The 26351-nt window shown below is 41.5% G+C and overlaps 1 protein-coding gene across 5 annotated transcripts in view; it reads left to right on the top strand.

Moving 5' to 3' along the window:
- The window catches only part of HECW1 (HECT, C2 and WW domain containing E3 ubiquitin protein ligase 1), a 406215-nt gene that overhangs the window by 256441 nt on the left and 123423 nt on the right, over positions 1–26351 (top strand). For 4 of the 5 annotated variants that reach the window (XM_090050042.1, XM_090050044.1, XM_090050045.1 and 1 more), the window contains 2 exons: positions 4043–4121; positions 16042–16211. In XM_090050042.1, the coding sequence (XP_089906168.1) occupies positions 4043–4121; positions 16042–16211 (249 nt within the window). The remainder of the gene's footprint in view (positions 1–4042; positions 4122–16041; positions 16212–26351) is intronic. The other variant, XM_090050043.1, reaches the window with a different exon arrangement.

Genomic DNA, 26351 nt, shown 5'->3' with positions numbered 1-26351 from the left:
AGGAGCTGTGCTGCCCATCCTGTCTGCTGCAGGTGAGCTGCTAGTATAGTGTGCATGGCCAGGACAGGGGGTGGGAGTGCTGTGTGTGCAGGAGAGGGAGCAAGGCTGCCTGTACTTCAGGACTGTGCATGAGGATGGGGGCGGAGCTGAGCTGTATGTGTGGCAGGGGTAGACTGGGGGGGTGGGGGGGAACTTGGTCTATGCTGTATGCAGCCCTTGGGTGCCCAGAAATTGGACAACCCTGGCATAAACCAAAACTAATACAAAAAGGGCCAGGATTAATCATTTTTTGGAAAGGTTGAGAAGTGCTGAGAGAACCACTGTAATGGATCACTTATTCAGTACATGTAAGAGAAGAAGAAAGAGGACTGCTTTGTCCCTTGCAGAAAACCACAAAAGATGTGAAGTTTTAGGTTACAAAATTATTCCAGACAGAGATATCTGTGAGGCTGAGAACCTCTCAGTAACAGAAATCAAAAATAGGTGGCAGGTGACTGACATTGTCAGCAGGGATGAGAAAATTGCAAACCCTGCCCAAAAATGCCAGAAGACAGGCAAGGTCCCAGACATAAACACAGCTTTGTTATGACAAATACAAGAGCTAGAGATATCCTGTATCTGGACTAGTTTTTAAAAAAGATGCTAAGAACATAGCTCAAGTACCTGCTGGGGACGCTTCTAACCAACAGAAAGATGGAAGGAAGTGTAATGGTATCCCTTTAAAAGGACAGGTAAAGAAAAGAAATACTCTGACTTTCTGGTGAATATTGGCTTGTTAACATTGTACCCAACATGCTCAAACCATATAAGCCCAAAGGCACCTACAATACAAGACAGATGAGACATGTATTTACTATAGAGCTCTCCCAGATGGATCACTGACCTTAAAATCAGACATCATCAGCAGTTTTAAAAAGGCCACTATGCTAGTGGCCTTTAAAATGGCAGGAAGAAGCAAGTAGAAATTATTTGTTATTATTATAAAAAGCAAAGAATCCAGATGTTTTAAAAGTAAAAGCAGCTTACTCAATAGTTATATAATGAATAAAAAAATGACTGGGGAAATATTTATAGTCTAGCTGACAGACTTCAACCACAACATGGAGCAGTGATTCAATATCCTTCTGTTTGTTGATAACTGCAGTACCCATCTGATCAATGCTGATGAAAGACTCAAGAATATAAAAATTGTTTTCCTAATCCCACTATCACCACAGCAGTTATTCATCCATGGAAACAGGAAGTCATTAAAAACTGTAATGGACATTATCAAAGGACTTTTCCACAACCTCAGATATCAACACCTACTCAGACAGATGTGCCAATGAAACTGCAAAAAAACTGACACTTTTGGATGCATTGAATATTCAGAAATGTGAAAAATACCACTACTAACTGTTTTCATTGGGCTGGTTTTGTGCTACAAATAGGTGTAAGTCAGAGATTAGATGATATGAACAAAGATGTTGTCAAATAACAAAGAATGTACTTAATATATATTCCCATGATGATGACTTGGTTTGCTATGGAACACCAACTGATGAAGACTCATTTACAGCTGTCCTTCAGGAGAAGTCCACAGGGACTCCAGGTGATACAGACAAAAATGATGATATCAAACAAGCTATCTCAGCAAGCAACATATGTCAAGTCCTAAATACCCCTGACAAATATAGGAAAGATCATCTCTATGAAGACTTCAGCTATTTTTATCAAAAAGATTTTGTTGGGAACATGTTAAGAGTTGATCATAGATGAAAATTATTGATTACTTTTCACAAGACCATATTTTTTAACTATCCATACCTGTTGTATGTTGTAGTTTCATTACTGAGTTGACTGTATTTGTTGCTGCTGTTTGTACTGTTTTCCTAAGACCATTTTGCATTTTGAAATCCCTGAGATGTTTCTTTTAGTCTCCTGAACACCCAAACTTTACTCAGCCAGATGTGCAAACAAAAACACCATTTGTGAGATAGCTGAAGAAAGAACTCTTGTGTGCTCAGCTTTTGCTGTAGAAAGAGCTAAATCAGGTCCTGCTTTTCATGTTTTTGGTTGTCTTTTTCCCCCCCATATCCTTACTTCTTGCAAAATTACATAGTCTCCTCCTCAGTACGTGTGTGGAACTAACCAACTGAATGAAATTCACGTACATGCAGAAAACCAGCACAAAACCTATCCAAGTTACAGCCTCAAAATAAGACTTAATAGGTGCATCGTGCCTTTGCCGATGCTGTGCAGAGGAGCAAATTTTACCCTTTAAAAATATCATTTGGTTTCATTTCAAATGTTTGACAGGTTAAATGGCAAACAATATCAATATGACTAATGTCAAGTATCTCAGAATGGTATACTGAGATAAACCATGGAGTATGTTATTCACATATATAGCACTATTGTTCCTTAGGTTTAGTTTTCATGCTGTTTCAAATAATCGTGGTAAATCAGGGTTTGCTTCTGCAAAGAGTCATGCATATGCCTATGTACAAGAGGCTATAGTTCAGTTGGCCTGGCATTAATCCTGTACAATAGCATGAAATGGTTTATATCAAATGTACCTAATCAAGAGTCAAAAGAGTGCAGCATAATTAACGTCAGGCAGTGTGGTTTCGTGTAAAATAGGTCTTGTTGAATAAATATATTTTTTCCATGAAATTATACATTTGGTTGATAAAAGTAACTGAATTATTATATTATAGGTAGTCAAATTCATTATAGTGATCCCAGTCCCAGATAAGATTCAGACTGAAAAAAAAAAGCTTTAGCCAAAAAATCAGTGTAACTCCTTTTAAATGAATTAAAAACTCGTTAACAGACCCCATCCCCCCAAATGAATTGTACCTGGTTAAATGTCTGCCAGAAAGTGTTTTTCTGTTGGGCTCCCATGGGGATCTGTTCTGGTTCAATATCAGTATTATTCACTAGCTTTTTCAGTGTGCCAGAATAATCATTCACTCAGCATTTAGATTCTGCTCACACATACTCCCATCCCTATTCTAGCCCCCCACCCCTTCCGCTGTCCTTAGCTTGATTCAGAGTTTGGGTGGCAGAAAGTTGTTTGTCTTAGCTGTACAGTGTCTGAGTTTGTGCTCCAGCTGGTCTTCTGTCCTGTTGTGCTCAGAATCTAACGACATCAGAAAATAAAATCTTCTCCAACTACTTACATATTTCAATCAGGAAATGAATGGGAGAAGTGAAGAGAAGCAAATACAGTCCAAATAAACTGAAACAGGGGGCGGTGGGTTTTTCATTAAGAGCCAAACCATTATTTAAAATGTACAGATGGGGTCAAAGGGAAAATGGGTAATCTAATGTTTACATCAATGGCATGTAAAGAAATGCTCTGATCATGACTCAACTGCAAGCCTAACAGGGTCAGCTTTTCAAAATGATGGTTCTTAAATGGATAGAGAGGATCATGTAATAAAGATCATGCTTTTTCAGATATGCTCTGTACATTTGGCACTCCAGTAGTTCACAGCTGCTGTTTGTTCAGGAAATTAATACTGTCATAGTTGTGTAGCTTGTGTGTGTGTAATAAACCTCCCATATAAATGCAGGTTCCTAGAAGTCAGCTGGGGAATCACTAGAATAACAAGAATATGGAGATTCATGTTTCATTTTATAAAGAGCAGAGCTTGTTATTAGATTTAGGAGCAACCTACCCATTTTTATATGCTGCATTTATTTACTGTTTAATAAGCAGTTCCTATTTACAAACAGTTGGGTGAGGAAGTGCTCTTTTTGACACAAAACTGATAAGATTACAGCAGTTTCTCAGTCTCCCATTTCTCTGAAGAGGAAATCCCTTGTGGGTGATTTATTCCTTTACTGGAAAAACCATTAGTTGGATAAAAAGATTGTTTTGATCAGTGTTTCTTAATAAGAGCATGTAATTGATTCCTGGTTTATTACAACTGTAAGAATAACAGTTATTAAGTAGATTTTCAATTCAAGAAATATTGGTGACTACAGTCTCAGCATTGAAATAATATCTCACCATTTTTCTCAACATAATATCTCACCATTTTCCTTCTTCCAGCAGATTTTTAAAAGCATCACCCATGAAGATTCAATCCAGGGACAAGGAAGTCGGAGACTGATCAGTTTTTCATTGTCAGGTATGTCTTTGTTAGAAAGTGTAAAAACTCTGGATGCAAAGATTGGGAATGGAGATTTTTATCTATTTTATTTTATATATGTTCTTAAAACAGGTTCGTTACCATAGTATCTGAGTGATTTTTCAGTAGTGACATTAAGCAACATGACTTGTACATGTCACTGCTTGTATTCTGTCTCCAGCTCCCCAGGAGTAGTTGTACATAATCATGAAGACTAGGTATGCTTGACTGGAGTGTTCTGATGCTTTTGCTAATTTGTAGAAAACCCAAAGGTTCCTGACTAGAAGGCCTTGCTCTTTTGCTCAAAATTATACCGGTCACCAGATTTGGGGGCAAAAAGGCCTTTTCCTTCTAGTTCAGACTGCGAAAGACTACATAGGTTTTTGCCTTCCTCAGTAACATGGGAGGTAGTCCTTTTTTTAGGACTAATATTGGCATATATTAACCAATTATGTCCCTGCCATCACAGTGCCACAGCAATGATAGTACCCCTGTCTCCCCTGCCTTTACTTTTAGCATGCCATACGGTCATTTTGGTATTGAAATTGATACAAAATTCTACAGGAAACCAATACAGAAAGAAGGGCACAGGAGGTGTGATGTGCTCCAACCATCCATTTGTACTTAAAGCACTTAATTTACTTACATAATTGACGCAGCTGCACAAATAAGCCCCAATCCAAAAAGCATGCTGTAGTTTGAGCTCACAATGGCATCTCCTTTTCAAAATTTGCCCTTGCATATTTATACACCTTTACCTAGGCCAGGGTTGTCCAATTTCTCAGGGCTCCATGTGGCACAGGCTGCATGCCCCAGAGCTGCATGCCCTAGGCTGTTTCCCCCACCCTGTACCACTCATGTAGGCGGTGTCCGCCACATGCTATGTATGCAGATAGCCTCCATCTCAGCTCTCTTGCTGCATCATGCCACAAGCTCCCTCAGTGCTGTGGGAAAAAATAAAACAGTCTGGTCTGTCATAGGGTCTGCCATACTGGATCAATTAATCTTGCTTAGTTTATCCTGTTAGCCATTATTAGATGCTTCAGTAAAACCTTCTTATTGACAATTATGGAATACCCCGTCCAAAGTGAAAGTTTCGTCTTAATGGTAGTGGTTGTTTTTATATGTCCCTTATCCTTTATATGCCCCAAATCCTATATGGATTTAGTACTGTTATTATCCCTGTAATATTTCTTCAGTTTTTGTTCAGTGTTTATTGCAGGCAAGCTCTCACTGACTTAAAAATAAATTTACCTGAGTAAATATTCCTAGATAAAATAAAAAATTAATATCTAAAACAGTTACAAATGCTGGTGCTTCAAGACAAAAGGAAAATACTAAGGAAAGAAATTGTGTTTGACTTAGTTAAATGGGAACTTTTCTAAATATCCACACATTTGGACTTGTGCAAAGTTATTACATACATTAACACTCCCCACAGTTATAAAAAAAAGAGTAACTAAATGTACATGAGTTCTTTAATCTTATGCATGATATTTATATTACTTATTCATTTTAATGTTGTAACAGAAATATAGGCCTAATTAATTCGTTCAGAAACAATCTTCGGAAAAAAAAAATCCACTGCAACTTTTCCAATTAGAAGCTATACAAAATGGAAAACATGACTTTTCCACCACAGTCAAAGGAGTATCACAGTTCAGATCTGATGCCTGCAACTGAATTCTGAATTCTTTGTCCTGTTATGTGCAAAAAGAAGAAATGCATTTGGGATCTCACAATAAAGCAACCACTTCACTGGAAATTCATGATTTAGTTACAGTGGAACAACCTTGCTGAAGGCACTTTGGCCTATTCTGCTTCCTGATGGATAGAGCTGTTATTATCATGAAGTTTGCCTAACATTCCTCCTCTATTTTCCCTTTCTTAATTCACTCTCTTTACTCCCAGTAACAGCTCTGTATGGGTATTTATACACACAACTTTTTGTCCCACGATGCAACAGAGATCCGCTGCTTCGGAGCAGGCTCCATTAATCGAGTCTGCCCCACCCATAAGCTGATGCGCACTGTGCTGCACTGTCTGCAGCTGTACAAGCAGTGAATTGCATGTCAGCGCACAGAAAATGGCAGCAGTGCTGTTTTGAACTAAAACACCTTCCACATGCAGCGCTTGTGTAAAAAATGCGATATCACGCTGAATAATTCATTTTGATACTTAATATTTTTCACTCTTTGTGTATACTGGATTATTTACATTTGTTTATTATGGCACTAACAACCATACTACTCAAGTGTCACACAAACATTTCTGTCCTCACAGCATCCCTGTGAGGAAGGAGGTACCGCAATTTCCATTTTACAGATAGAGAACAGTCACACAGAGAGATTAAGGGCTAGAATCTTGCGTGGTATGCCAACACAGGTCATTGGAAGTCAGTGCCCAAGTCGCTTTGGAAAATGTTTTGTTTTTTTTTTCTCCTAACGTCCTTTAGGTCCTTTTGAAAATTTTACTGAAATTTTAAATGAAACATTTGACTGAAAGACAAATACATTACAGTTAAAATGTTCTAACCTCTCTTTGAATGGGACCAGTTTGAATGAAAATTCGGCATCAGAATCACTGGGGTAGCTTTGAAAGTATCTCTGTCTTTGTGTACTTTAGGTCCTCCAGCTTTACAATGTCCTCCCAAAAATCAAGCTATTTTGCCAGGGTCAATCCAAGCTGCTTCTCCCTTGGAATATTCTTACTCTCCAAAAACTGTTGCTGGCCTGAAATGACTTTTCACCACCTCTGACACAGGCTTATGCCTACAAAGCATTGTAGTGCCCTACTTTACAGCTAGAAGCAACTGTAAGGTGACATAACATTACATCCCATGCACCACAGGCCACAGAGCATCACCTTATAGCAAGTCCAAGACTTACGTTTGGCTGAAGCTAATCTTCCAGAAAAACTTCCAGTCTTAACGTGAAGATATCAAGAGACGGCAATTTTGTTCCAGTGGTTAATAAGCTTCAGCATCAAATACTCAGCTTCACTGTTAAAAATATTTAATCTACTCATTCAAAATTTTCTTGTATTTTTTTTTCACTGGAGGCACAAAGGAGTTCTGTCTTAACCACTTCTGAATAATTAACTTCTATGCTCTTTTCATGTTTTAATAGACCAGTTTTCTTCTACCTCCTCCCTGATATAAATGAAAAACCTTTTTAAGTTCCCTTGGGTACTTTGGCTAGCACAAATTCGTTTAATCCTTTCCCATTGTCTTTAGTATGGTGTCAGCAAGTCTTATGAGACTGGATTCTTACTTGCTTACCTTCCACTTCCTGTTTCTTCAAATCTCTTTTGTTTGGACATCTCCTTGTGCAGCCACACTGGCCAATTCTTACTTAGTGGATTCCTATTTTTTAGAGGAACTGGAGTCTGCTTATAGGATTGTGCATTCCAGGGGCCACCATGACCATCTCATCAGATTTAACACTGGCTACAGGACCTAGCCTGTATTTTCTACATCAGCCTCATAGCCCATTGTTCCTCGTGTCTAGTATCTTTTGGCATTCCCCTGCATTATTTCCCACTAAGAGAGTTTAATATTTTCTATCACTGAGTCTTACTGATTAGAATTCCTAATCCCATAATACTTGCTCTCTTGATATCTTATACTACAGGACAGTTACATCTGCAAACCCTTTCCTTACCAAATTGAACTCGAGAAATGCATGTTAATGACAGTTAAATGCACTCAAATATGTATCTCCAAGCCTCAGTGAAACTACTGTGCTTTTATGAATGAATGTGGTAATCCTTAGTGCTATTTTGTATTCACCTAAATGTGAAACAGTGCTCCTGTAGCTCCTGTTGAGCCTCCTGTTGGTGGAGTTAGGGGCCAGAGCTCCCACATCTTCCCCTGTAGATTAAAAAACAGCTGTGATGCCACCAAGTTGACAGTTCACAGAGGATGTTGTTATAGCTGGCACAGAATGTCATTTTTTTATTCCAGTGTAAGAAAATTATCACCCTGAAGGAAGCATTGACTCTGAACTTTCTGCCACTAATTTAAATAAAAATCTGGAGGAAGGAAGAATATTATTTCTTCCTCTTCCAAGTTGTCATTCTTTTCTGCCTTTTCTGAACCCTTCATCTTTAGCACTTCTTAGCTGATGCCTCTACTCACATTCTTCCAGTTTCCCCTTCCTTTTACTTAACTGCCTTTCCCAAGTGGATTTCATCTTCTCCAATGATCCATTAGAAGTTCATGTCTGTATTTTAGGAACAGACATTTTCTAGCATCACTGATGTGGTTCCTTCCCAAGCAGTGTCACCATGAGCTGTAGATCCTGGAATACTTGTGGGCCCTGATACTTTTGCATTGACTGGGGCTAGTGATCCTGGCCAAGTTATCCTTCTCAGAAGCAGAATTTTTCATTTAAAAGGAATTGCTTCCCATGGGTGGGGAGATGTGCTTGTTAAGAAAAGGTGCATTGATCAATGATGGTTGCACTCATAGAGCACACCATCCTGTGGACTAGTTCTCTTACTCTGCTTGTGCAGAATCACTTAACTGATGCTAACCAATTTAAAGTTCACAGTTTAGGAATAAAGGCAAGTAGATCAACAAGAAAGGCTCAGTGCTTGCTTTACCTCTCTGCCTAGATGTCTTCCCCTTGTCATGTTCCCAAATGTCTTGGGCTGACATTTTCAAACTGCTTGATGTACCTAACCTCTTGCATAAGAAAGTTTAATTTATGGCTAAGCAAAAATTGACATATAGTATATTGTGTATCGTTTTAATAGGTTGGAGTAAAAAAATACATGTTTAAGAAGAACACATGATTTCATAGATTTCATAGACATTTGGGCTGGAAGGGACCTCGGAAGATCATCGAGTCCAGCCCCCCACCCAAAGGGCAGGAAGTCAGCTTGATATGAGTAATTATTAGTAATTGTTTTCCCCACCAAACATGTGATAGAACTGCTGTGTGCTGCAGGATAAATTTAACTTTCTGGAGTTCATTGATTTAACCAGAGTTTTAGACCCAGTTAATCCTAAACCACCACTTTATAAACATTCAATAAGAATATTTTTAGAATGCTTCTGCCTGGAAAGAAATATTTTCATTCTGAAATCATTTTCACTTCAGAAATTATAATGGAATATGATGTTGTGCATCTCTGGAGATGTTACCCAGAGCTACTGTCATGCTAACAGAGTGGCAGGAACATGCCTGGAAGTTTTTTAAAGAGGAAATATAATTCAGGCTCTTATGGAAATGGCCCCATACTTTTTGGCCCATCTACATACACTTTTTATTGTTTGACGACTGAGAGAACTTGTGGTGAAATGTATTAAAATTGGTAGGACAGTGCATTATTTGGGTAATTCTCCTCCACTTACTTCCTTGAAGAGTCTCATGAAAGTTGCTGAGACCACACAGATAAGGACCGTGTATTTTTCCAGACTGTGTTATGGCACCTGTCGCTAGCCATGTACATGAGCGAAGGTTTTAGGATCAGACCATCACACAATCCTGAGGCCATTTCAGGACTGTAAATAAAGAGGAGAAGAAAACTAAACGATGCTGCCTTTCACCTTTCTGTCACATGTTACATATATCCCACAATTAACTGGTTAATGGTGCAATACATTTAGACTGGCCACATGTTTAATTATCACACCATAAAAATGTCCATCCAGCTATAAAAAGAGCAAACCAGCTACAAAGTTAGTGCTTGAAAATGTGCAACAACTTTGTGGCTGGATTCTATCCAACTTTAAATGTGTGGCAGGACCCCTATATTACACAGTTCTTATATAAAAGTGCATTGGCAATCACACAGATCTTGGGGGAGGAGAAACCTGTGTTCAGTGGCAAGGAGATCCAAGATGACTGGGGTTACTCTTCCACTGCAGCTTTCATCTGTCTTCATAGCCACTGAGAGATTGTGCCTTCTTCATCCACCTGTTCCAGCACTGAGGTCTTTATGTTAAGTTGGACTGCTCTTCATGTGATACTTCACCTTTGACCTTACCACCATAGGCCACCCTACCAGGAGTACAAGACTCCTGACAGTGTTGCTCTTAGGGTCATCAGTACATGCAAGTCTCTCCACACCATGAAGCTGGCCATCTGTGGAACACTTTGCATACCTCAGCAGCCATCTTTCAAAGAAGGCCACCATCAACAAGAAGATCCAGTATAGAATCCGAAGTGCCAACTCTTCCTTCAGAAGACTGAATCATCATGTGTTCAATGATTATGACATCAGGACTTGAACAAAGCTCCTATTATATAAGGCTGTGGTAATCCCAACTCATCTCTTTGGCTGTGAAGCTTGGGTGATCTACAGGGACCACCTGAAAAACCTGGAGCACCATCATCAATGTTACCTCTGAAAGATCCTTAGGATAAAGTGGGAGGATCATTCCACAAATGCCAATGTCTTCATTAATGCTAACATCACCAGTCTGGAAGTGTTGATTGTTCAACATCAGTTGCAGTGGACAGGGCATTGTGTGTGCATGCCTGATGTATCTTTACTGAATCAAGTGCTATACTCCCAACTCAGCCAAGGACAAAGGACACACGAAGGCCAGAGGAAACACTTCAAGGACACCCTCATGGTGAACGTTAAGAAGTGTGACATTGACACCACAAATGGGGAAAAACTAGCCCAGGTCAGGGCTACATGGTAATACCTTGTGGCAGAAGGTACATCTAACTTTGAGGAAAACCATTTCACCCTGGAGGCAGAAAAATGACAGAAACAGAAGGAAAGGAAGCAAGACTAAGAAATCTGTGGTTTGCCCCTCTCTTTAACCACTCCCTGTGGTGTTTGCCAGAGAGTCTGTGGTTCTAAGATCAGCCTTCTCAGCCATCAGTGGACTCATCTACAATCTGATCTACAGCTGAACCTCAGGTTAGTAAGGTGCCTTCATTCTGCCCTGTGTCAACTGCCATGGACAGGGAGACTTAGTGAAATTGTTCCCTCATAGTTTTACTCTCAGTCTCATACCTCCATGTTTGTATTGCATCATAGGGGTGGCAAACTATGGCATGCAGCAATGGGGATCAGTGGTATGCAGCAGCAGCAGCACCTTCTCCACTCTGCACTTTGCATTCCTCTGTCACTTGCCTCTAACCCACTCCGCAGCTCTCCCTGCTGTGTTGCCCTGCTACTGCAGTCTCTGTTACCCTTACCACCAAATTTGGCCTTTGCCATCACTATAGTTATGGAAACTGGTGACTTATGGTGGGGAGAGTAAACAGAAGTTGCAGTAAGAGTTCACAAGACTCAGAAAGCAGCCCTTCGCACCAAATGGGTGATGGGGGGAGGGTGCAGTGCAGCTCAGCTGTTGGTCACTGCAATAGCCTGCCATTCTTAAAGGTTGCTGGCCCCTGATCTAGTGGATGGTATGTGCAATCAAAAGGAAAAAAGATTCTTCAGGTTGGTTATTCATCCCATTTTCCCAGCATTATAACTGTGCAATGTCAATGATTTCAGCAGAATTGCTTTTGTGAAGTTCAGTGGAATTATACTATCATAAAACTGGAATCAGGTATTTGATGAAAGAGTAAAAATATATTTAATCTAACAAAGTCATACCTTGATAGCAAGTAGAGAATTAATTTCCCACATGCAAAGTCCGGGGAATATAATTCCCCCAATCCAGCACCCTGCATACAGCCCATCTCTAATTCCATGTGGAGAACTGGCACCATTAGTTTGCATACATATAGACTGGATGACACTGTCCCTTCCCATTCCAACCACCTTCATTGACAGAGAACAATTTCACTAAGTCTCCCTGTCCATTGCTGGCTCACAGAAGCACAAACCACCCAGAACTATCTTACATGCCCACTGTTCTACAAGCTTCAAAGCAGCAGCTTTTGAAAGAGATTGTTTTCATACTGATAGTGCCATGTGATGCAGTTTTACCCAACAAATAACAATGAAAAAAATAAACCCTTAAATTTAGTGTCTGGTTGTGTTGTTCATCTTGTCTATGTACAAATATCTAGAAGATCGCTAATGGAGGGGGTTTCTTTTAAGTACTGAGTAACCTGGTCACCATCACAATTGTTTATTCCAGCCAGTAGGAAAAAAGCTGATAAATCGTGATTACCAGCTCATTAAAACAATATATATCATGTGTGTGCATCTTTCCTACTTGTGCCTAATCCATTACTTTGGTTGACTACACCCTAAAACGGTGTGATTTCTTTTTAGGATGAAAAGAAGAGCCATATATACAGCCATAAATATTTCAGTTGGAGAACTTTTTGAGGAGAGATCAGAGAAAATAGAAAATATGTTCCCTGAGGCATCCTTTCCTCTCTCTCTTTTCTGCTTCCATCTCATGTTGTTGCAAATGTTTTTGGCCTTTCTCTGTTACTTTGCTGTATCACTTTCAGCCACAAGCCTTTTGCAGTTATAGTTTGGTCTATCTTGTAATACACTTCTGACAACCCAGTATTTGCTGCAAAAAACTAGTTGATCATAATGAATGTCAGTGACATCAGGAGCCATGCTTTCTTCAGTGCCTTCTCTGTACAAATACCACACTCAGAAGAGGAAATCTGTGCAAGACATGCATTATTATTGCATGCATGCATTATTATTGCACAGAATAAGGTTTATCAGAGGCAATTAGGTTATTAATACATTACCAGAGGAAATTAGGAATTATCAGAGGGTCTATCAGATTATTTTATTTTTGGACTGCTTTTACTATAGGAGCATGACAGCACCCTCTATTAGAAAAGTCCTTTCAAGTGGACTTTTAAGAGTGATTATGCACTTCTGTTTCATGTAAATTCTTAAAATCTAGCATCTTTTTATGGACATACGTGGAAAAAACTTATAAAATCCTAGCTGGATGAGCCGAGTATAACTATTATCATTAAACATAAGTCCAGTAAAAACAACATTTGTTCTTTAGATGTGCACTACCTTGAATTGGATTTTATAATCAGCTCTCCAAGCACACAAAATATGATTGTTTTTTTCCATACAGACACACTTTCAATTTCTGAACTTTGGCTTCTGTATTTTGATATAAATGTACTCCTCAGGGAGAGTGGGGACAGGGTGGGGCTGTAGGGAGAGTAACATTTCTGTGCTGATTGGTAAAGCTTTTAATTAAAAATTGCAAATCCATCCAAAATATCCTTATGTTGACACACTTGTATTTAATTGGATTTTTAATTGGACTCATTTCACCTCTTGGGCCTTTTTATCAGTTCACAAAAAGCCTTAAAACCCTGAAAGTGAATACTGTACACAACCCTCAAAGAGAAACAGGACTTTTAAAATTAATGTTCAGAAAGAAACAGCCAGTTTGAGAGATTTTCTCCCATAATACCTTGCATCTCTTTTAAGATAGCAAGTGAAAGAAAGGAGCAAATATACCATGAGTTGCTTTTGTCAATACGAAATTAAGCTTTGAGCAAAAGCAGGTGAATCTCTGAACAAAGAGTGGTTGACAAAGAAATGGCCTCAAGCATCATTAATAATAGCGAAGTGCTTAGGTGTTGTGAAGAAGGCTAGGTGTGCATCTGTAAAACAAGGGTTTAAGCCATAGCTAATGTTGAGGCCTAAACTAATAAGAGAACTATCTGTAGGTTGGTCTGCAGTTCATGAACTTCAGAAAAACAAGCCATAATGGACTTTTTGTCTTTCTTCTGGACTTTATAGGGTGCATTTTTAAGGAGATGTCTAGGGTTTTTATCTGCATAACTTGAATTAAATCCATGTAAGCTGAGCAGTTAAAATGCTCTGCTCTAAACTTTGAAATTGTAGGCATTAATTTTCGTAGGTTAATTAGAGGATGTTCGCCAAAATAAAGCAGCAGTGGAAAAAATTAAGGGTAAGATAAGATCCCTTGAAGCAACTAGTGGCTTTGTAGAGCCAAAATTTCAAAACCAGGGTGACTAAAGTTGTGGGCCTGAAGCCATAAAACCCGTAGGCAAAACCATCATGCTTTCCAATGATGGAAATGAAATAAATCTTTAAATTGAATTGTGTGTAATGAAAAGTTTATCTGACAAGTTTAGTGTCTCCTGCTTCTGGAATAGCTGTGACAAGAACAGGACTTTTCTGAATTTCTTAATTATTTCATTTCAGAATGTTTTTACTCAGTAGATTAATCATGAATATTTGAGGTCCAGGCTTACCTGTGATTGACTGTTAGATAATTCCTTTGTATTATATCTGGCCTTTTATTAAATGAGCATGCAAGCACTTTGAGTGTGATTACTTCGTACAGGCAAATCTAAAATGCTTGTTGTGCAAATTCTAACATCTGAAACTTAGGAATGGGTGTTCAGCAGATGCTTTGGCCAATCCTTGATCACTCAATTGTCTGCAGAATCCTAACTTAGGTAGACCCTTCAGAAGTTTGAACAAGTCATCTCAGAATGTTTTTTTGAGAAAGTAGCTTTGGAAATATTTACAAAATGGGAAACAAAGACTAAAAGATGAAATGTTGGTCCCACTAAGGTCAGCTGGGAGTTTTGGCATTTACTTCATTCAAGTCAGGAGCTCCAAAATTTGTGCCAAACAACAGGATGCGCTCAACCATGCCATGCTGCATGCTGCCTCCCCAAACCAGAAGCAGAGTAGCCATATTGCCAGGGTACTGGCAGTGAGACTAATCAGCACAGCCAACACTGTGATGATGATTTCTGTTCAGGAGGTAGCATATATTCTGGCCTCTACTCTGGAAAGTGAGCTACAGACTAATTCCCTTCTTCTCCGTTGAGAGATGGAGATGCAAGGATTAGTGTTTACTCTTGTGAATACTATAGAACTTATAAATCATCAGTTTTATGAGACTGTTATGGTTTGGTTTTATGTTTTGACCCAAAATAATGCCATACAGTTTTTCCATAACCCCCTCTACACATGCAGGTAAAGGCACAATGGAATCTAATTCACACACGCCACATTAGATCCCATTATGCCTTATTGTTGGTGCAAGGGGAACCCAATCCCAGGCTGCCCCTGTACTGGCAGAAAGCAAGTCCTGTGGCTGGCAGCTCCATGCACCCCAGGTGAGGGGCTCCCAGCTGCAGGGGTGTCCTATGCACCCCCAGGGATGAAGGATCACTGCAGGGGTGATCCTCCCACCCCAGGGTGCAGGGAAACCCTGGGGCCAGAGGATCATGAACTTCTGAGCCTTAAGGATCACAGCAGTCATGTTCCCCAGGGTCCAGGGGTTTCATACACCTCTGAGCTCTAGGGATCACAGCAGATGCAATCCATAGGGTTCAGGGGTGCATGAAGACCCTGGGTCCTGGGGGCCACAACCACCCCAATCCCTAGGGCTGGGGGGGTGTGGATTATGCTAGGCATGGTGTGCCCCTGCAGCTGGAAGCCCCATCAGCTGACAGGGCCCCCAGCTGCAGGGGAGACCCTGCTACATGTGCAAATTAAAACTCAATAGCAACCAGCTACAAATTAGTTCACATTTACAAGGTCTAACTTTATAGCAGGTTGGAGCTTTGTATTGTGTGATAGGTACTTTGCATGTGTAACTGGTCTCCAGGTAATTCTGCAGTTAACCAGTTAATTGTGCAATGCTTGTGGCACAGGGGTAGCCAAAATTGTGGCCCGCGGGCCAGAAATGGCCCGCCAAGCCATTCTATCCAGCCTGTGGGGCCCCTAAAAATTGAGACAATTAATATTTATCTGCCCCTGGCTGTCTGTCATGCAACCCTCGATGGCTTGCCAAAACTCAGTAAGTGGCCCTCCGCCCAAAACAATTGCCCGCCCCCGTTGCAACATGTATTCCTGCCATGCCTTTACATTTCTCACTGGTTCCCTATACGGTTCTTCTGACTGCCTGGTGAGCCTATGGTAATGTAGATGCTAACCAGTCTGGGCTCATAATAGATATGATACCTTTTATTAGACCAACAAGATGCTAATCAGAATGTTTAACTTTCTGCAGACTTCCAAGCTTTTGGTTTGAAGAAGGGAATGTTCTTCAATCCAGACCCTTACCTGAAGATCTCTATCCAGCCTGGAAAGCACAGCATCTTCCCCGCTCTTCCACACCATGGACAGGAGAAGAGATCAAAGATCATGTGTAATACTGTCAATCCAATATGGCAAGGAGAGGTAGGCAGCTGAGTGCTTCTGACTCTCCAAATGGCTCTATCTTTAAATATTTGTTTCTTTTTTTAGAACATGGAAATAGTCATGATAATATCCCTAATCTACTGCACATTTTTAAAGCCCTTATGGTCTATATAGTCATCTACCAGATTGTATTTGATAGATTGCACCCCATAATGCCAATGCCTTAATTTGCTAACAAAATGAAGGTTTTATTTAAACTTTCTTTACATATTGTATTTTAAAGCCATAATTTATCTGGATGTTTATTATTATAGGTAAGCCTACCTAGTCCACTACTGAAAAATATTAATTCATCAGTTTTGAATGCTGCTGTTAGCCTGACTGAAGTTCTTGCAGTGTTATTAGAAAAAGAGAACATAATGTGAGGTACAATAGATAGCATGCAAACAAAAGGAATCTGTGTGATTGAAAATTGTCCACGGATCTATAAATTACAGGCAATTTTGGCACATTTATACATCACCTTGAAGAAATATTCTAAAGTTGTCTATGCCTTATTGGAAAGACTTAATAGGTACCAGTGAGAACAGAGAATATCAGATCATAAGTCCCATCACTGAATGCTCCTGCCCTTAGGACTTATGTGAATGTAGCTAGATTGCCAGTGCTTGACATCTCAAAGGAGGGGACAGGACATGGCCTTAGTCTCCCATCCTGTACCAGCTGGTGAGGCCAGCCGCACTCAGAGTGGAGCATATGTAATACCTGTGCAAAGAGCGATGTGCCCTCCTGGAAACTGAGAACAGGATTTTTCTGAAGTGCTCTGCATTGGCTAACCTCTGCCCTTATTGAAGTTGTAGCATTAAATGTAATTAAATGTAACTTACTCTCATTGTAAGGCCTCCGTGCATCTCTGGGGTAGTAGAGAGTGGCTTTAGAGTAACTGAGATTGAGGCATTATGAAACTTGGCTGCTGCCCTGACAAAATCTCTGTCCTCTCCAGTCTTGTGGGGACATCTGAGTCACTTACTGCCATTCCATTGCAGGCAGAATTTGAAGCGGGAGAGGGAATACAATGCAAGGACCTAATTATGGCTTCTAGCTTCTTCGTTCAGCGCCCCCAGTTCCACTGACTGCGTGTGAGCCCTCTCATTCTCATCTTTAATATTGTTGCCCTACAGCAACTGAAGAAAGGATCCAAAGCAATTGAGCGTCTGTCAGCATATTTAGTCTTCACCTTCTCTGTGGCTGATATAAAGGCTTTGAAATATAATACATTTGGGTTTTGTTCTCCAGGCATCAGTTGACCTAAAATCTGCATCCAACTGTCCTTGTTTTAGCTGTGGAAAACAAAGATCAGTTTCCATTAAGCCTGATTCACCTCGGTCTTGTACAAAATCACAGTAGTAGAAATGTTATGCCCACTCTGTCCTCACTTTGCCCAGGCAGCTCTACCTACTGGAATCAGACCCACTGTGTGCAAAAGAATTAGTCACCGGGTTTTTTCTTTGGAAATATTGTAAGTAATGAATTCATTTAGACTTTATTTTTCATACCGTTTTCTGTCACTCTGTAATTAGTTTCTGCAAATAGAAGCCAGCTGTTCTTTTTTCTTAAGTGAATGACCTGTCTCATTTATAATTGTTCCTCACCTCACCTGAAAACATTTTGGAGGATTGTGGAGGGAAAGACAATCATATGGAACTGCCTGTAGGTCTTAGTTCTGCTTGTGACTGTACCTAGGCAAACTATCTCAATGAAGTCAGTTTGGTTCAAATTCTGTAGGTGCTAACTACCACAGTAAAATCATGCATAATTTAATGTAAAGATAACAGAACATTTAAGAACGAGGTAATGATGCATTTACTCCTTTACATTCATGAACCCTGCCCATATGTTAGCAGTACACATGGATTTCGTACTAGCGCTTTTCATTTGGAGCATTCAAGCATACTTCCAGGGGTACAGGCAACTATAACTCTGTGAATTGCAGAGAAGTCACAACTCCTGTGAATTTATGTGGCTGGTATCTGAAAATTTGGTTGGCATTTTGTGATCAACAGTATCTCCCACATAGTCCAATACTTCATCCCTTCTTCTAGTTTAAATCATGTGGATTATTTTACTGTTTTTCACTTTTTAGTTAACATTCTAGGGGGTTTTAAGGTTTACCTAAAGAAAGGAAAGGCAAAAGGGACCACAGCTTAACTTTCATTTTCAAAAGTTACAGTTTTAATGATGCTACAACCATTTCAATCCCCAGCATATTCACTAAATCAGTGGAAGCTAACCTTTTCAGCAGACATGGCATAAATAAGCCCTGCACCCCCACACCTCCAAGTGCCACTCCAATCCCTTTCTCCTACCAAGCTGCTGCTCTGTTTTCTGCTCCCTGTGCTATCTACCGTGCTCACTGTGCTGTGCTGCCTGTCCCTTCCCTAACTGCTCATGCCACAGGTTGGCCACCCTGAACTGTAAGCCATTAACCTTGGTTACAAGTCCTTGTCCTAAGGTGAAACCTTTTCCTCCAAGAGTTTTGAGCTTAGAAATAAGAAAACTACAAGCAGAGCTATACTTCACCTCTATATCTGATCAATATGCTGTGAATAATATCACACAGAAATGGTGATCCAGCTCTGTTTTTATGCTAAATGATATTGCACAGCATTTCTATGACTCACTTTAATCATTTCATTAGCATTAATGTTCTGATAGCATGCAGGTGCCTCAATAAAGCCTGGAGCTCTAGTATGTCTGTTCTGTATACATACAGTAAGAGACAGTCCTGGCCCTGAAGTCTTACAATAGAAATAGACAGGGCAGGAAAATGTTAGTAGAATAGAAGTGGCATTTTATAATTGGAGAACTATGGCATAGAGAGATTAAGGATAAGATTTCTAAACTGACTGGTGACTTTACAGGACTCAAACTTTGAATACCCAACATGAAGCCTTACTGAGAGTGCAGAAACAAATGACCCCGATGTGCAGGAAGATAAGCAAGTGTGGCAGAAGACCAGCTTGGCTTAGCAGGGAACTCTTCAGTAAACTAAATCACAAAAAGGAAATTTATAGGAAGTGGAAACTTGGACAAATAACTAGGGAAGAATATAAGAGCATTGGTCGGGCACGCAGGGATGAAGCCAGGAAGGCCAAAGCACAGTTGGAGTTGCAGCTAGCAAAGGATGTGAAGGGTAACAAGAAGGATTTCTACAGATATGTTGGTAGCAAGAGGAGCATCAAGGAAAGTATGGGTCCCTTACCAAATGGGGGAGGCAACTTGTGGCAGAGGATGCAGAAAAGGCTGAAGTGCTCAGTGCCTTTGCCTCAGTCTTCACAGGCAAGGTCAGCTCCCAGATTACTGCACCCAGCAGCACAATTTGGGGAGGAGGTGAGCAGCCCTCAGGGGTGAAAGAACAGGTTAGGGACTACTTAGAAAAGCTGGATGTATGCAAATATATGGGGGCAGATGGGATGCACCCCAAGGGTGCTGAGGGAGCTGGTTGATGTGATTGCTGAGACATTGGCCATCATGTTTGAAAACTCATGACAATCAGGAGAGGTCCTGGATGACTGGAAATAGGAAAATTTAGTGCCCATATTTAAGAAAGGGAAAAAGGAGGATCCAGGGAACTACAGACCAGTGAGCCTCACCTCAGTCCCTGGAAAAATCATGGAGCAGATTCTTAAGGAATCCATTCCTAAGCAATAGAAGGAGAAAAAGGTAATTAGGAACAGTCGGCATGGGTTCATCATGGGCAAGTCATGCCTGCCCAACCTGATTTCCTTCTATGATGAGATGACCAGCTCTGTAGATGAGGGGAGATGGATGGATGTGGTGTGCCTCTGGGGTTGCAAGTGCAGTTGCCTTAAAGGTTTAGGCCAAATGTAGTCTGGGTAGCCTGTTTTTTGTCAAAAATGCTTTTACAAAGGCCAAGCAAAATTATATACAAAAAATGGTACTTGTCAGTGTTTATTCAACAGAAGTGATTATCTTCTGTGGTAGTTATGTCAGTGTCAAACTATAATGTTGCCTTTAATATTTTGAATCTAGTAAATTTGATTTTGATATGTCACCACTTTTGCACTTTTGACTTTAGTTGTCCTATTTCCTGACTTAAGCTGGGGTGAGACCAGTCGCATCCCATTATGCATGTCCCAGGCGTGGATCTTCCCAACAGTCTGCAGAATTCCAAGACACTGATAGCTAAGTAGTTCCACCTCACTATATAAAACAGAAAGGAAGCCTATGAAAAAATGTTCATTTTAAAAATCTTTTCTCCCCCTAATTGAATGGAAATAGGATAGGATGGATGTTGGCCATGCTTATCTCTCCTAAAGACATGTCTCTAGTGTCGTGTTCTCTATAAGAAGCCTTTTCAAAATGCAATTATAATGACAGCAGGCAATAAAGTAGCCCATCAGCAGTCAGTGCAAATCTTGCTGTAAAACTCAGGTACAACCAGGATCCCTTTGCCAGCTTCCATCAATCTCATTCAGATGAGCCCTGGGTTATTTGCATGTCAGATTTTTCAGTGCTGTGGTTTTATTTTCATTTTGTTTTCGAAGGAGTTTAAGGTGTTAGAAATCACAAACCTGTACAAAAGAAACTGATGCAACAAATAGTTTACTGTTCTGAAACAGACTAGTGAGAATATGTGATTATGCAGGACAAGTATGTCAGGCTTTGTGGCTTTTCCTGAAGGACATATTTACACTCTTTCTTTCTTGATACCTCCAGTATTTTATCTCAGGTGGCTCCTTTTCTAATGGCTTGTTTATTAACTAGTCAGTAGGTAGAGAGCCTCAGGGAATATGTGCTCATATGACACTAAATATTGGCTGTTGCATCCATCTGGTATGCTTATGCTGGTTCGATCTGTTAGATGACACATCAGATTTAGGTCCTTGTAATTAATTGTTTTCCAGAAATGTGGATGGCATTAGAGTACCAGCCAAGTTATGACTAGGATACCTACAGTCTGAGCTCTGTGTAGTTTCACCTGGCTATTTTTCTTACCATTTCTCCATCTACAGACACTGCTGGGTAGAGTTACTTATACAAAATGGTGGCTTCTTTTCTGCCCCAAAGGTACCTACATTTCAGTGGTAGGTGAGAAGCAATCTGTATCTGCAAAGCTTTCAGGCATGTTGAGGTACAAGTGTGGTGGGTTTGATAAATGGAAGTTATTTTTGTAAGAATCATTTGACACAATAAATCTAGTGGGTACTCAGCTACCATCATCCCCCAGTAAGCATCTTTAACATCAGCAGCTTCTTTCCTCTTCTTTCCTCCAAGGCTTACAAAAATTGTGCACTTTATTAATAGTTACCAGTGACACTTTCAAAAGCTTCTAAATTGTTTAGGTGCATACGTCTCACTTTAAGTTTATTTGATACAAGGGTCATAGTAGCATAAAAACATTTGAAAATCTTGCAGTAGATATTACCTGGCATCCTACAACTTCACTATAATATCTCAGTCCAATAAGAGCCTTTTTGAAAACCTGTTGAGGGCAATAAAGGTTTCAGAACCTCATTCTTCTTAGGCCCCTACAGATATTAACATAAGGCACGATTAACTGGAGCTGCCAGGTGATTGGAGCTTCCAGCCAGGGGACACACCATGTGCTCCCCCCGCTGGAAACCTGGTCAGCTGATCGGAGTTCCCAGGCAGAGGGGCGCACCATGCACTCCCAGGGCTGGGAACCATGGTCAAATGCTTGGAGCTCCCAGACAGGGGAGTTCATGGTGCCCTCCCCCCCAACCCCCCCGTAGCCCCCAGCTGGGAACTTTGATCAGCAGGGATCCTGGTTTTCTCTGCTTAAGAATTGCAAATTATCTGATTAACAACCCCAAAATCCATGTTTTTCCACGATTAAAATGCAACACCACTATCTATATATATGTAGGTATCAATTTAACACAATGTTTTATTGATATATTTACAATTTTAAAGCTTACCAGTGCCTCAGTCATTATAAGATATCCAGGTTGTAGCCATATTGGTCTAGAGGAAAAGGCAATCAGGACTTACAGTAGAAATGATATCTTTTATTAGACCAACAAGATTTTGCAAAAAAAATTCTTTAATTGCAAGCTTTCAAGCACAAGCACTGTTCATCAGGCATTGGAGAAAAGATTGTAAAAATTCTCCTGAGTAGAAATGAAAGTTCATATTTCATAGGATTTAAAACTTTTACAGTCTTTTCTCTAATGCCTGATGAACAGTGCTTGTGCCCAAAAGCTTGCAATTAAAGAATTTTTTTTGCAAAGTCTTGTTGGTCTAATAAAAGATATCATTTCTACTATAAGTCCTGATTGTCTCAATCATAATAAATTCAAAATATTTTGGAGTTTGATTTTGTATTTTTTTATTATGGAAAATCAGAGCTCCCCCTGCCCCCTTCACGCACTAGGACATGGGTCCAGCTGTGGCTGTCACCTTGCTGCTTTGTGACGCTGAGCAACCCTGATATGCCAGTGTCCTGTCCCTGCCCCTGCCGTTGCCCCTCATTCCCAAGCCACAGCTCCCCAACCCCCCCACCCCCAGCCCTGCTGGTGCCACTCACACCCGATGCATGGTCCCCTGCTCCCCCCACAGCTGATTGGTGCTCCCAGGTGACTTCCAATCATCCCCCAGCCATGCTAGTGCCCCCCACTCCCAACCCAAGTCCCCTGCCCCCCTGGTGCCCCTCACTCCCAACCCACAGCCTGCCATCCATACCAGATCCCCTCACTCCCAACCCGCAACCACCTAGCCATGCTGGTGCTGCTCACTCGCGACCCACAGTCCTCCCTCCCCACATTGCCCCTCACTCCCAAACCACAGCCCCCTCCAGCCATGCCAGTATCCCTCACTCCTGATCCATAGCCTCCAGCCCTGCCAGATGGGGTCCCCCAGGTGCCCCTGCCCCACCTGGCCCTGTGCAGACTCACAGGATGGTGGTCTGTGGGAACGGCCTCCAGCATGAGGTGCATGCAGTGCACCTCATACAGAACCACAAGCAGATGCTGGGGCACCACACCCTGCCCCACGCTGATGGTTGGGGCTGGGCCTGGGACATGGCAAGAGAGGACCAGCAGCATGAAGTGGAGCGCAGCTCCAGCCCAGCCATGCTTTGGCAGCATGAGGAGGGTATGGGGCTCCAGACCCCATCCCTCCTGAGCTGGAGTGTGGTGCCCATGGCAGCTGCAGCTAATGCGGGTGGTGACTGAGTGAGTCTGACCGCAGCATGGGCTGTAGGAAGGAGGAGGCGATGCCCGGGGCTCCCGCATCCCTCCAGGCAGCCTGCCCACCCCCCCAGGCAGCATCTCCCAGTCACCCGAACCCTGAGAGCATGGGCATCAGCCCCCAGTGCCGCTGGCCCAGTCATGCAGCTCCCTGCCACCCCTGAAGGACCTCCCCTCCCTCCTTCCCCCACTGGAGGGGCAGGCACCTCTGGGCAGGCCATGCTTCCAACAGCATGGAGCTGGGCTCACTAGTGGCACTGAGTACTGCCTCAGCACCCCTGACCCAGCACAGCCCCAGTACCCAGACACTTTCCCCTCCTTCCACACACACATATACCCCACACAGCTCCCTGGACAGCCCCTAATCCCCCCATCCAACTGCCAGAGCAGCCCACAGCCCACTGCCTGGTTGTATGCCAGCCATGTGTATTTGCGCACACAGCCACACGTAGCACCCCCTGCCTCCAACGATGTCAGCCTGCAAGAGGAAACTTGCCATTTCCTGTGGCTTTCTTCTTTAAAGAGGAAAATGTATGTTTTTCTCCTTTAAAGGAGGAAATTTGAATTTCTTTGCATCAAGCAGAAAAGCTGGATCCCTGCTGATCTGTTAATGGGGCTGCCAGCTGTGGGAGCTTATGATGGGTTCTCCTAGCTGGAGCCAAGCTTGCTACTTGCTGGTGAAGGGGGAGCCCAGAAGAACTTTACCACAGAGTAAAGGCCACCCTGGACAGAGGATATAAAATCGTGGCCCTGTTTGAGTCAATAGGAAAAGTCAGTTAATGCCAAAAGCCTCAGTGGCATCAGGGTTTTCCCCACAGTGCACAGAGCCTTGTGTACAGAAGCCTTATTTTACAACATTTATTCACAAACAACCAAACCAAATGCAAAAGGCCCCAAATTTATTCAGCAGTTTGCAAGCACTGTCATTTGTAAATATGTCTGAATATCTGATGTTAATTGGAGTATAAAGACCCAAGACAGCTCTTATATCCTTCAGGAATTAATTAGAGCAGGAAGTAAATAAACATGTTTGCTTTAATAGGTCATTCTGCTAGAAACATATTTCAAGTGCAACTTCTATTCCCCAAAAAGTATATAATGCTCCTTAGTTTCATATTGCTTATGTATGCTATATTATAACTGCACAGTTGCAGTAAAGCTATCTTGATAAAACTTTCCCAGGGCACATCAGTATTCAACCTTACTGTGCCATGCAGTGGTGTTGTCAGACACAGTGCTTCACTCAGTGTACATTATCTCTGAAGCTCGAAGTAGCATAGTTACATTTGTTTGGTATTGCAGAAAGGCTTCTTAGCAGTGACTAACACAGCGTATTAGACAACCCACCATACTTCACAAATACGTCCATGCTGCTTGCAGGGAGGTATCACACTTGGAGAACTACAGTGTGTGTGGTTAAGTATAGACAGTCCAAAAGCCTGAAGCTGAATTGATTCAATCTTTTCAAGTTAGTTTAAGCTGCATAGATTGAACCAATAAGCAAGTGAACAGGCATGCACTTTTCATAGATTTCATAGACATTGTACCTCAGAAGATCATCACATCCAGCCCCCTGCCCCAGGGGCAGGAAGTCAGCTAGGGTCAAAGGATCCCAGCAAGATAAGCGTCCAAACATTTCTTAAAAGAGTCCAGAGTAGGTGCTTGCACCACCTCTGGAGAGAGTCTATTCCAGGCCTTGGGGGCTCGGACAGTAAAGAAGGTTTTCTTTATGTCCAGCCTAAAATGGTCTAGGAGGAATTTGTGACTGTTGGACCTCGTCATCCATTTTGATTCCAGAAATGCAGCCACGTGCCTGCAGTGGCCTAGGCCAAAAGCCAGAAGGCACCACAGCACACCTACCTGCTTGGCTGGAGCAGACAGCTTGGGCCAAGGTTAGCCTGCCCACCCTGCAAGGTGGGGTTTGCAATGGAGGTTCAAAGCATCCTGGGCTGCTGGAAGACTGTGAGTTAACTTGAATCTGGAGGGGATCTCGAACAGACGTTCAATAAACCAATTTAACCTAATTCAGTAAAGTTGGATACTGCATCCATCCAGGCTTGTCTTAAACTGGTTTCAGCCATTTTGAAAGCAGTTTATGTATACTGAACTTCTGTTGAGTTACAGATTTGAACCATTTTCTAGTCACTTAGACTTATTTATGTGTAATTTCTGTCCCTATCCTGTGCAGGTACTGCTTGCTGTCGCATAGTAAGTTTGTAGTGAAGACATGTCCCAGGAAGACTTTAATGAATGTGTGAACTTGGAGGCAAGTTATCTGGTTAACTGGCTAGTGATTAACTGATATCCTTCAAGGACACTTCGCTCTTCATAGGAATCCTCAAACTATTTTTATTCTGTGTACAAATACATATGTGGATGCCACATAAGAAAGACAAAATAATGTGACTGTTAAAATGTATAAAGAGTTTATCAACCGGCACCTCAGGATTTTGTAGAGCACATGACATGAACTGAAAAGGAACCTTATAATTTTTTTGTTTATATAGCGTACTTATTACAGGCATAGGGCAAGTCAAAGGGGTAAAACCAGAGTCAGTTCAGTGCAGAACTAATCCAACTTTCAGTCAAATCAACGGAAAGGTCTTAATTGATTTCAGTGGGACTTGGACAATATCTAGCACAGCAGCACATATACAGGGGAAGATATTGTGCCATTATTGGATAAGATTCCACTGATGAGAAGGGACCCAGGTTTTCTGTTTGCTGCCGAAAAACATGGATTTTCTCTTTTAAAGGAGAAAACAGTGGGGAAACTGCAGGTGTGCCCTTGCAGGCTGGCAGAGTTCCAGCCTGGAAGAGGCTGCATGGGGCTGGGGGGAAAGGGATGCAGGGGGCGGGGGGACAATGTGCGTGTGTGCACATGCACACATGCATGTGGCGAGCAATACAGTGGTGGAGAGCAGCTCCCTCAGCTGCCTGAAGGTAA

The sequence above is a fragment of the Crocodylus siamensis genome, chromosome 5 (genome assembly GCF_052110815.1).
Source record: "Crocodylus siamensis isolate JL-2025a chromosome 5, ASM5211081v1, whole genome shotgun sequence".
NCBI classification, from domain to species: domain Eukaryota; kingdom Metazoa; phylum Chordata; order Crocodylia; family Crocodylidae; genus Crocodylus; species Crocodylus siamensis.
The sequence above is the reverse complement of the archived record's forward strand: the minus strand, read 5'-3'. Positions and strand labels throughout refer to the sequence as shown.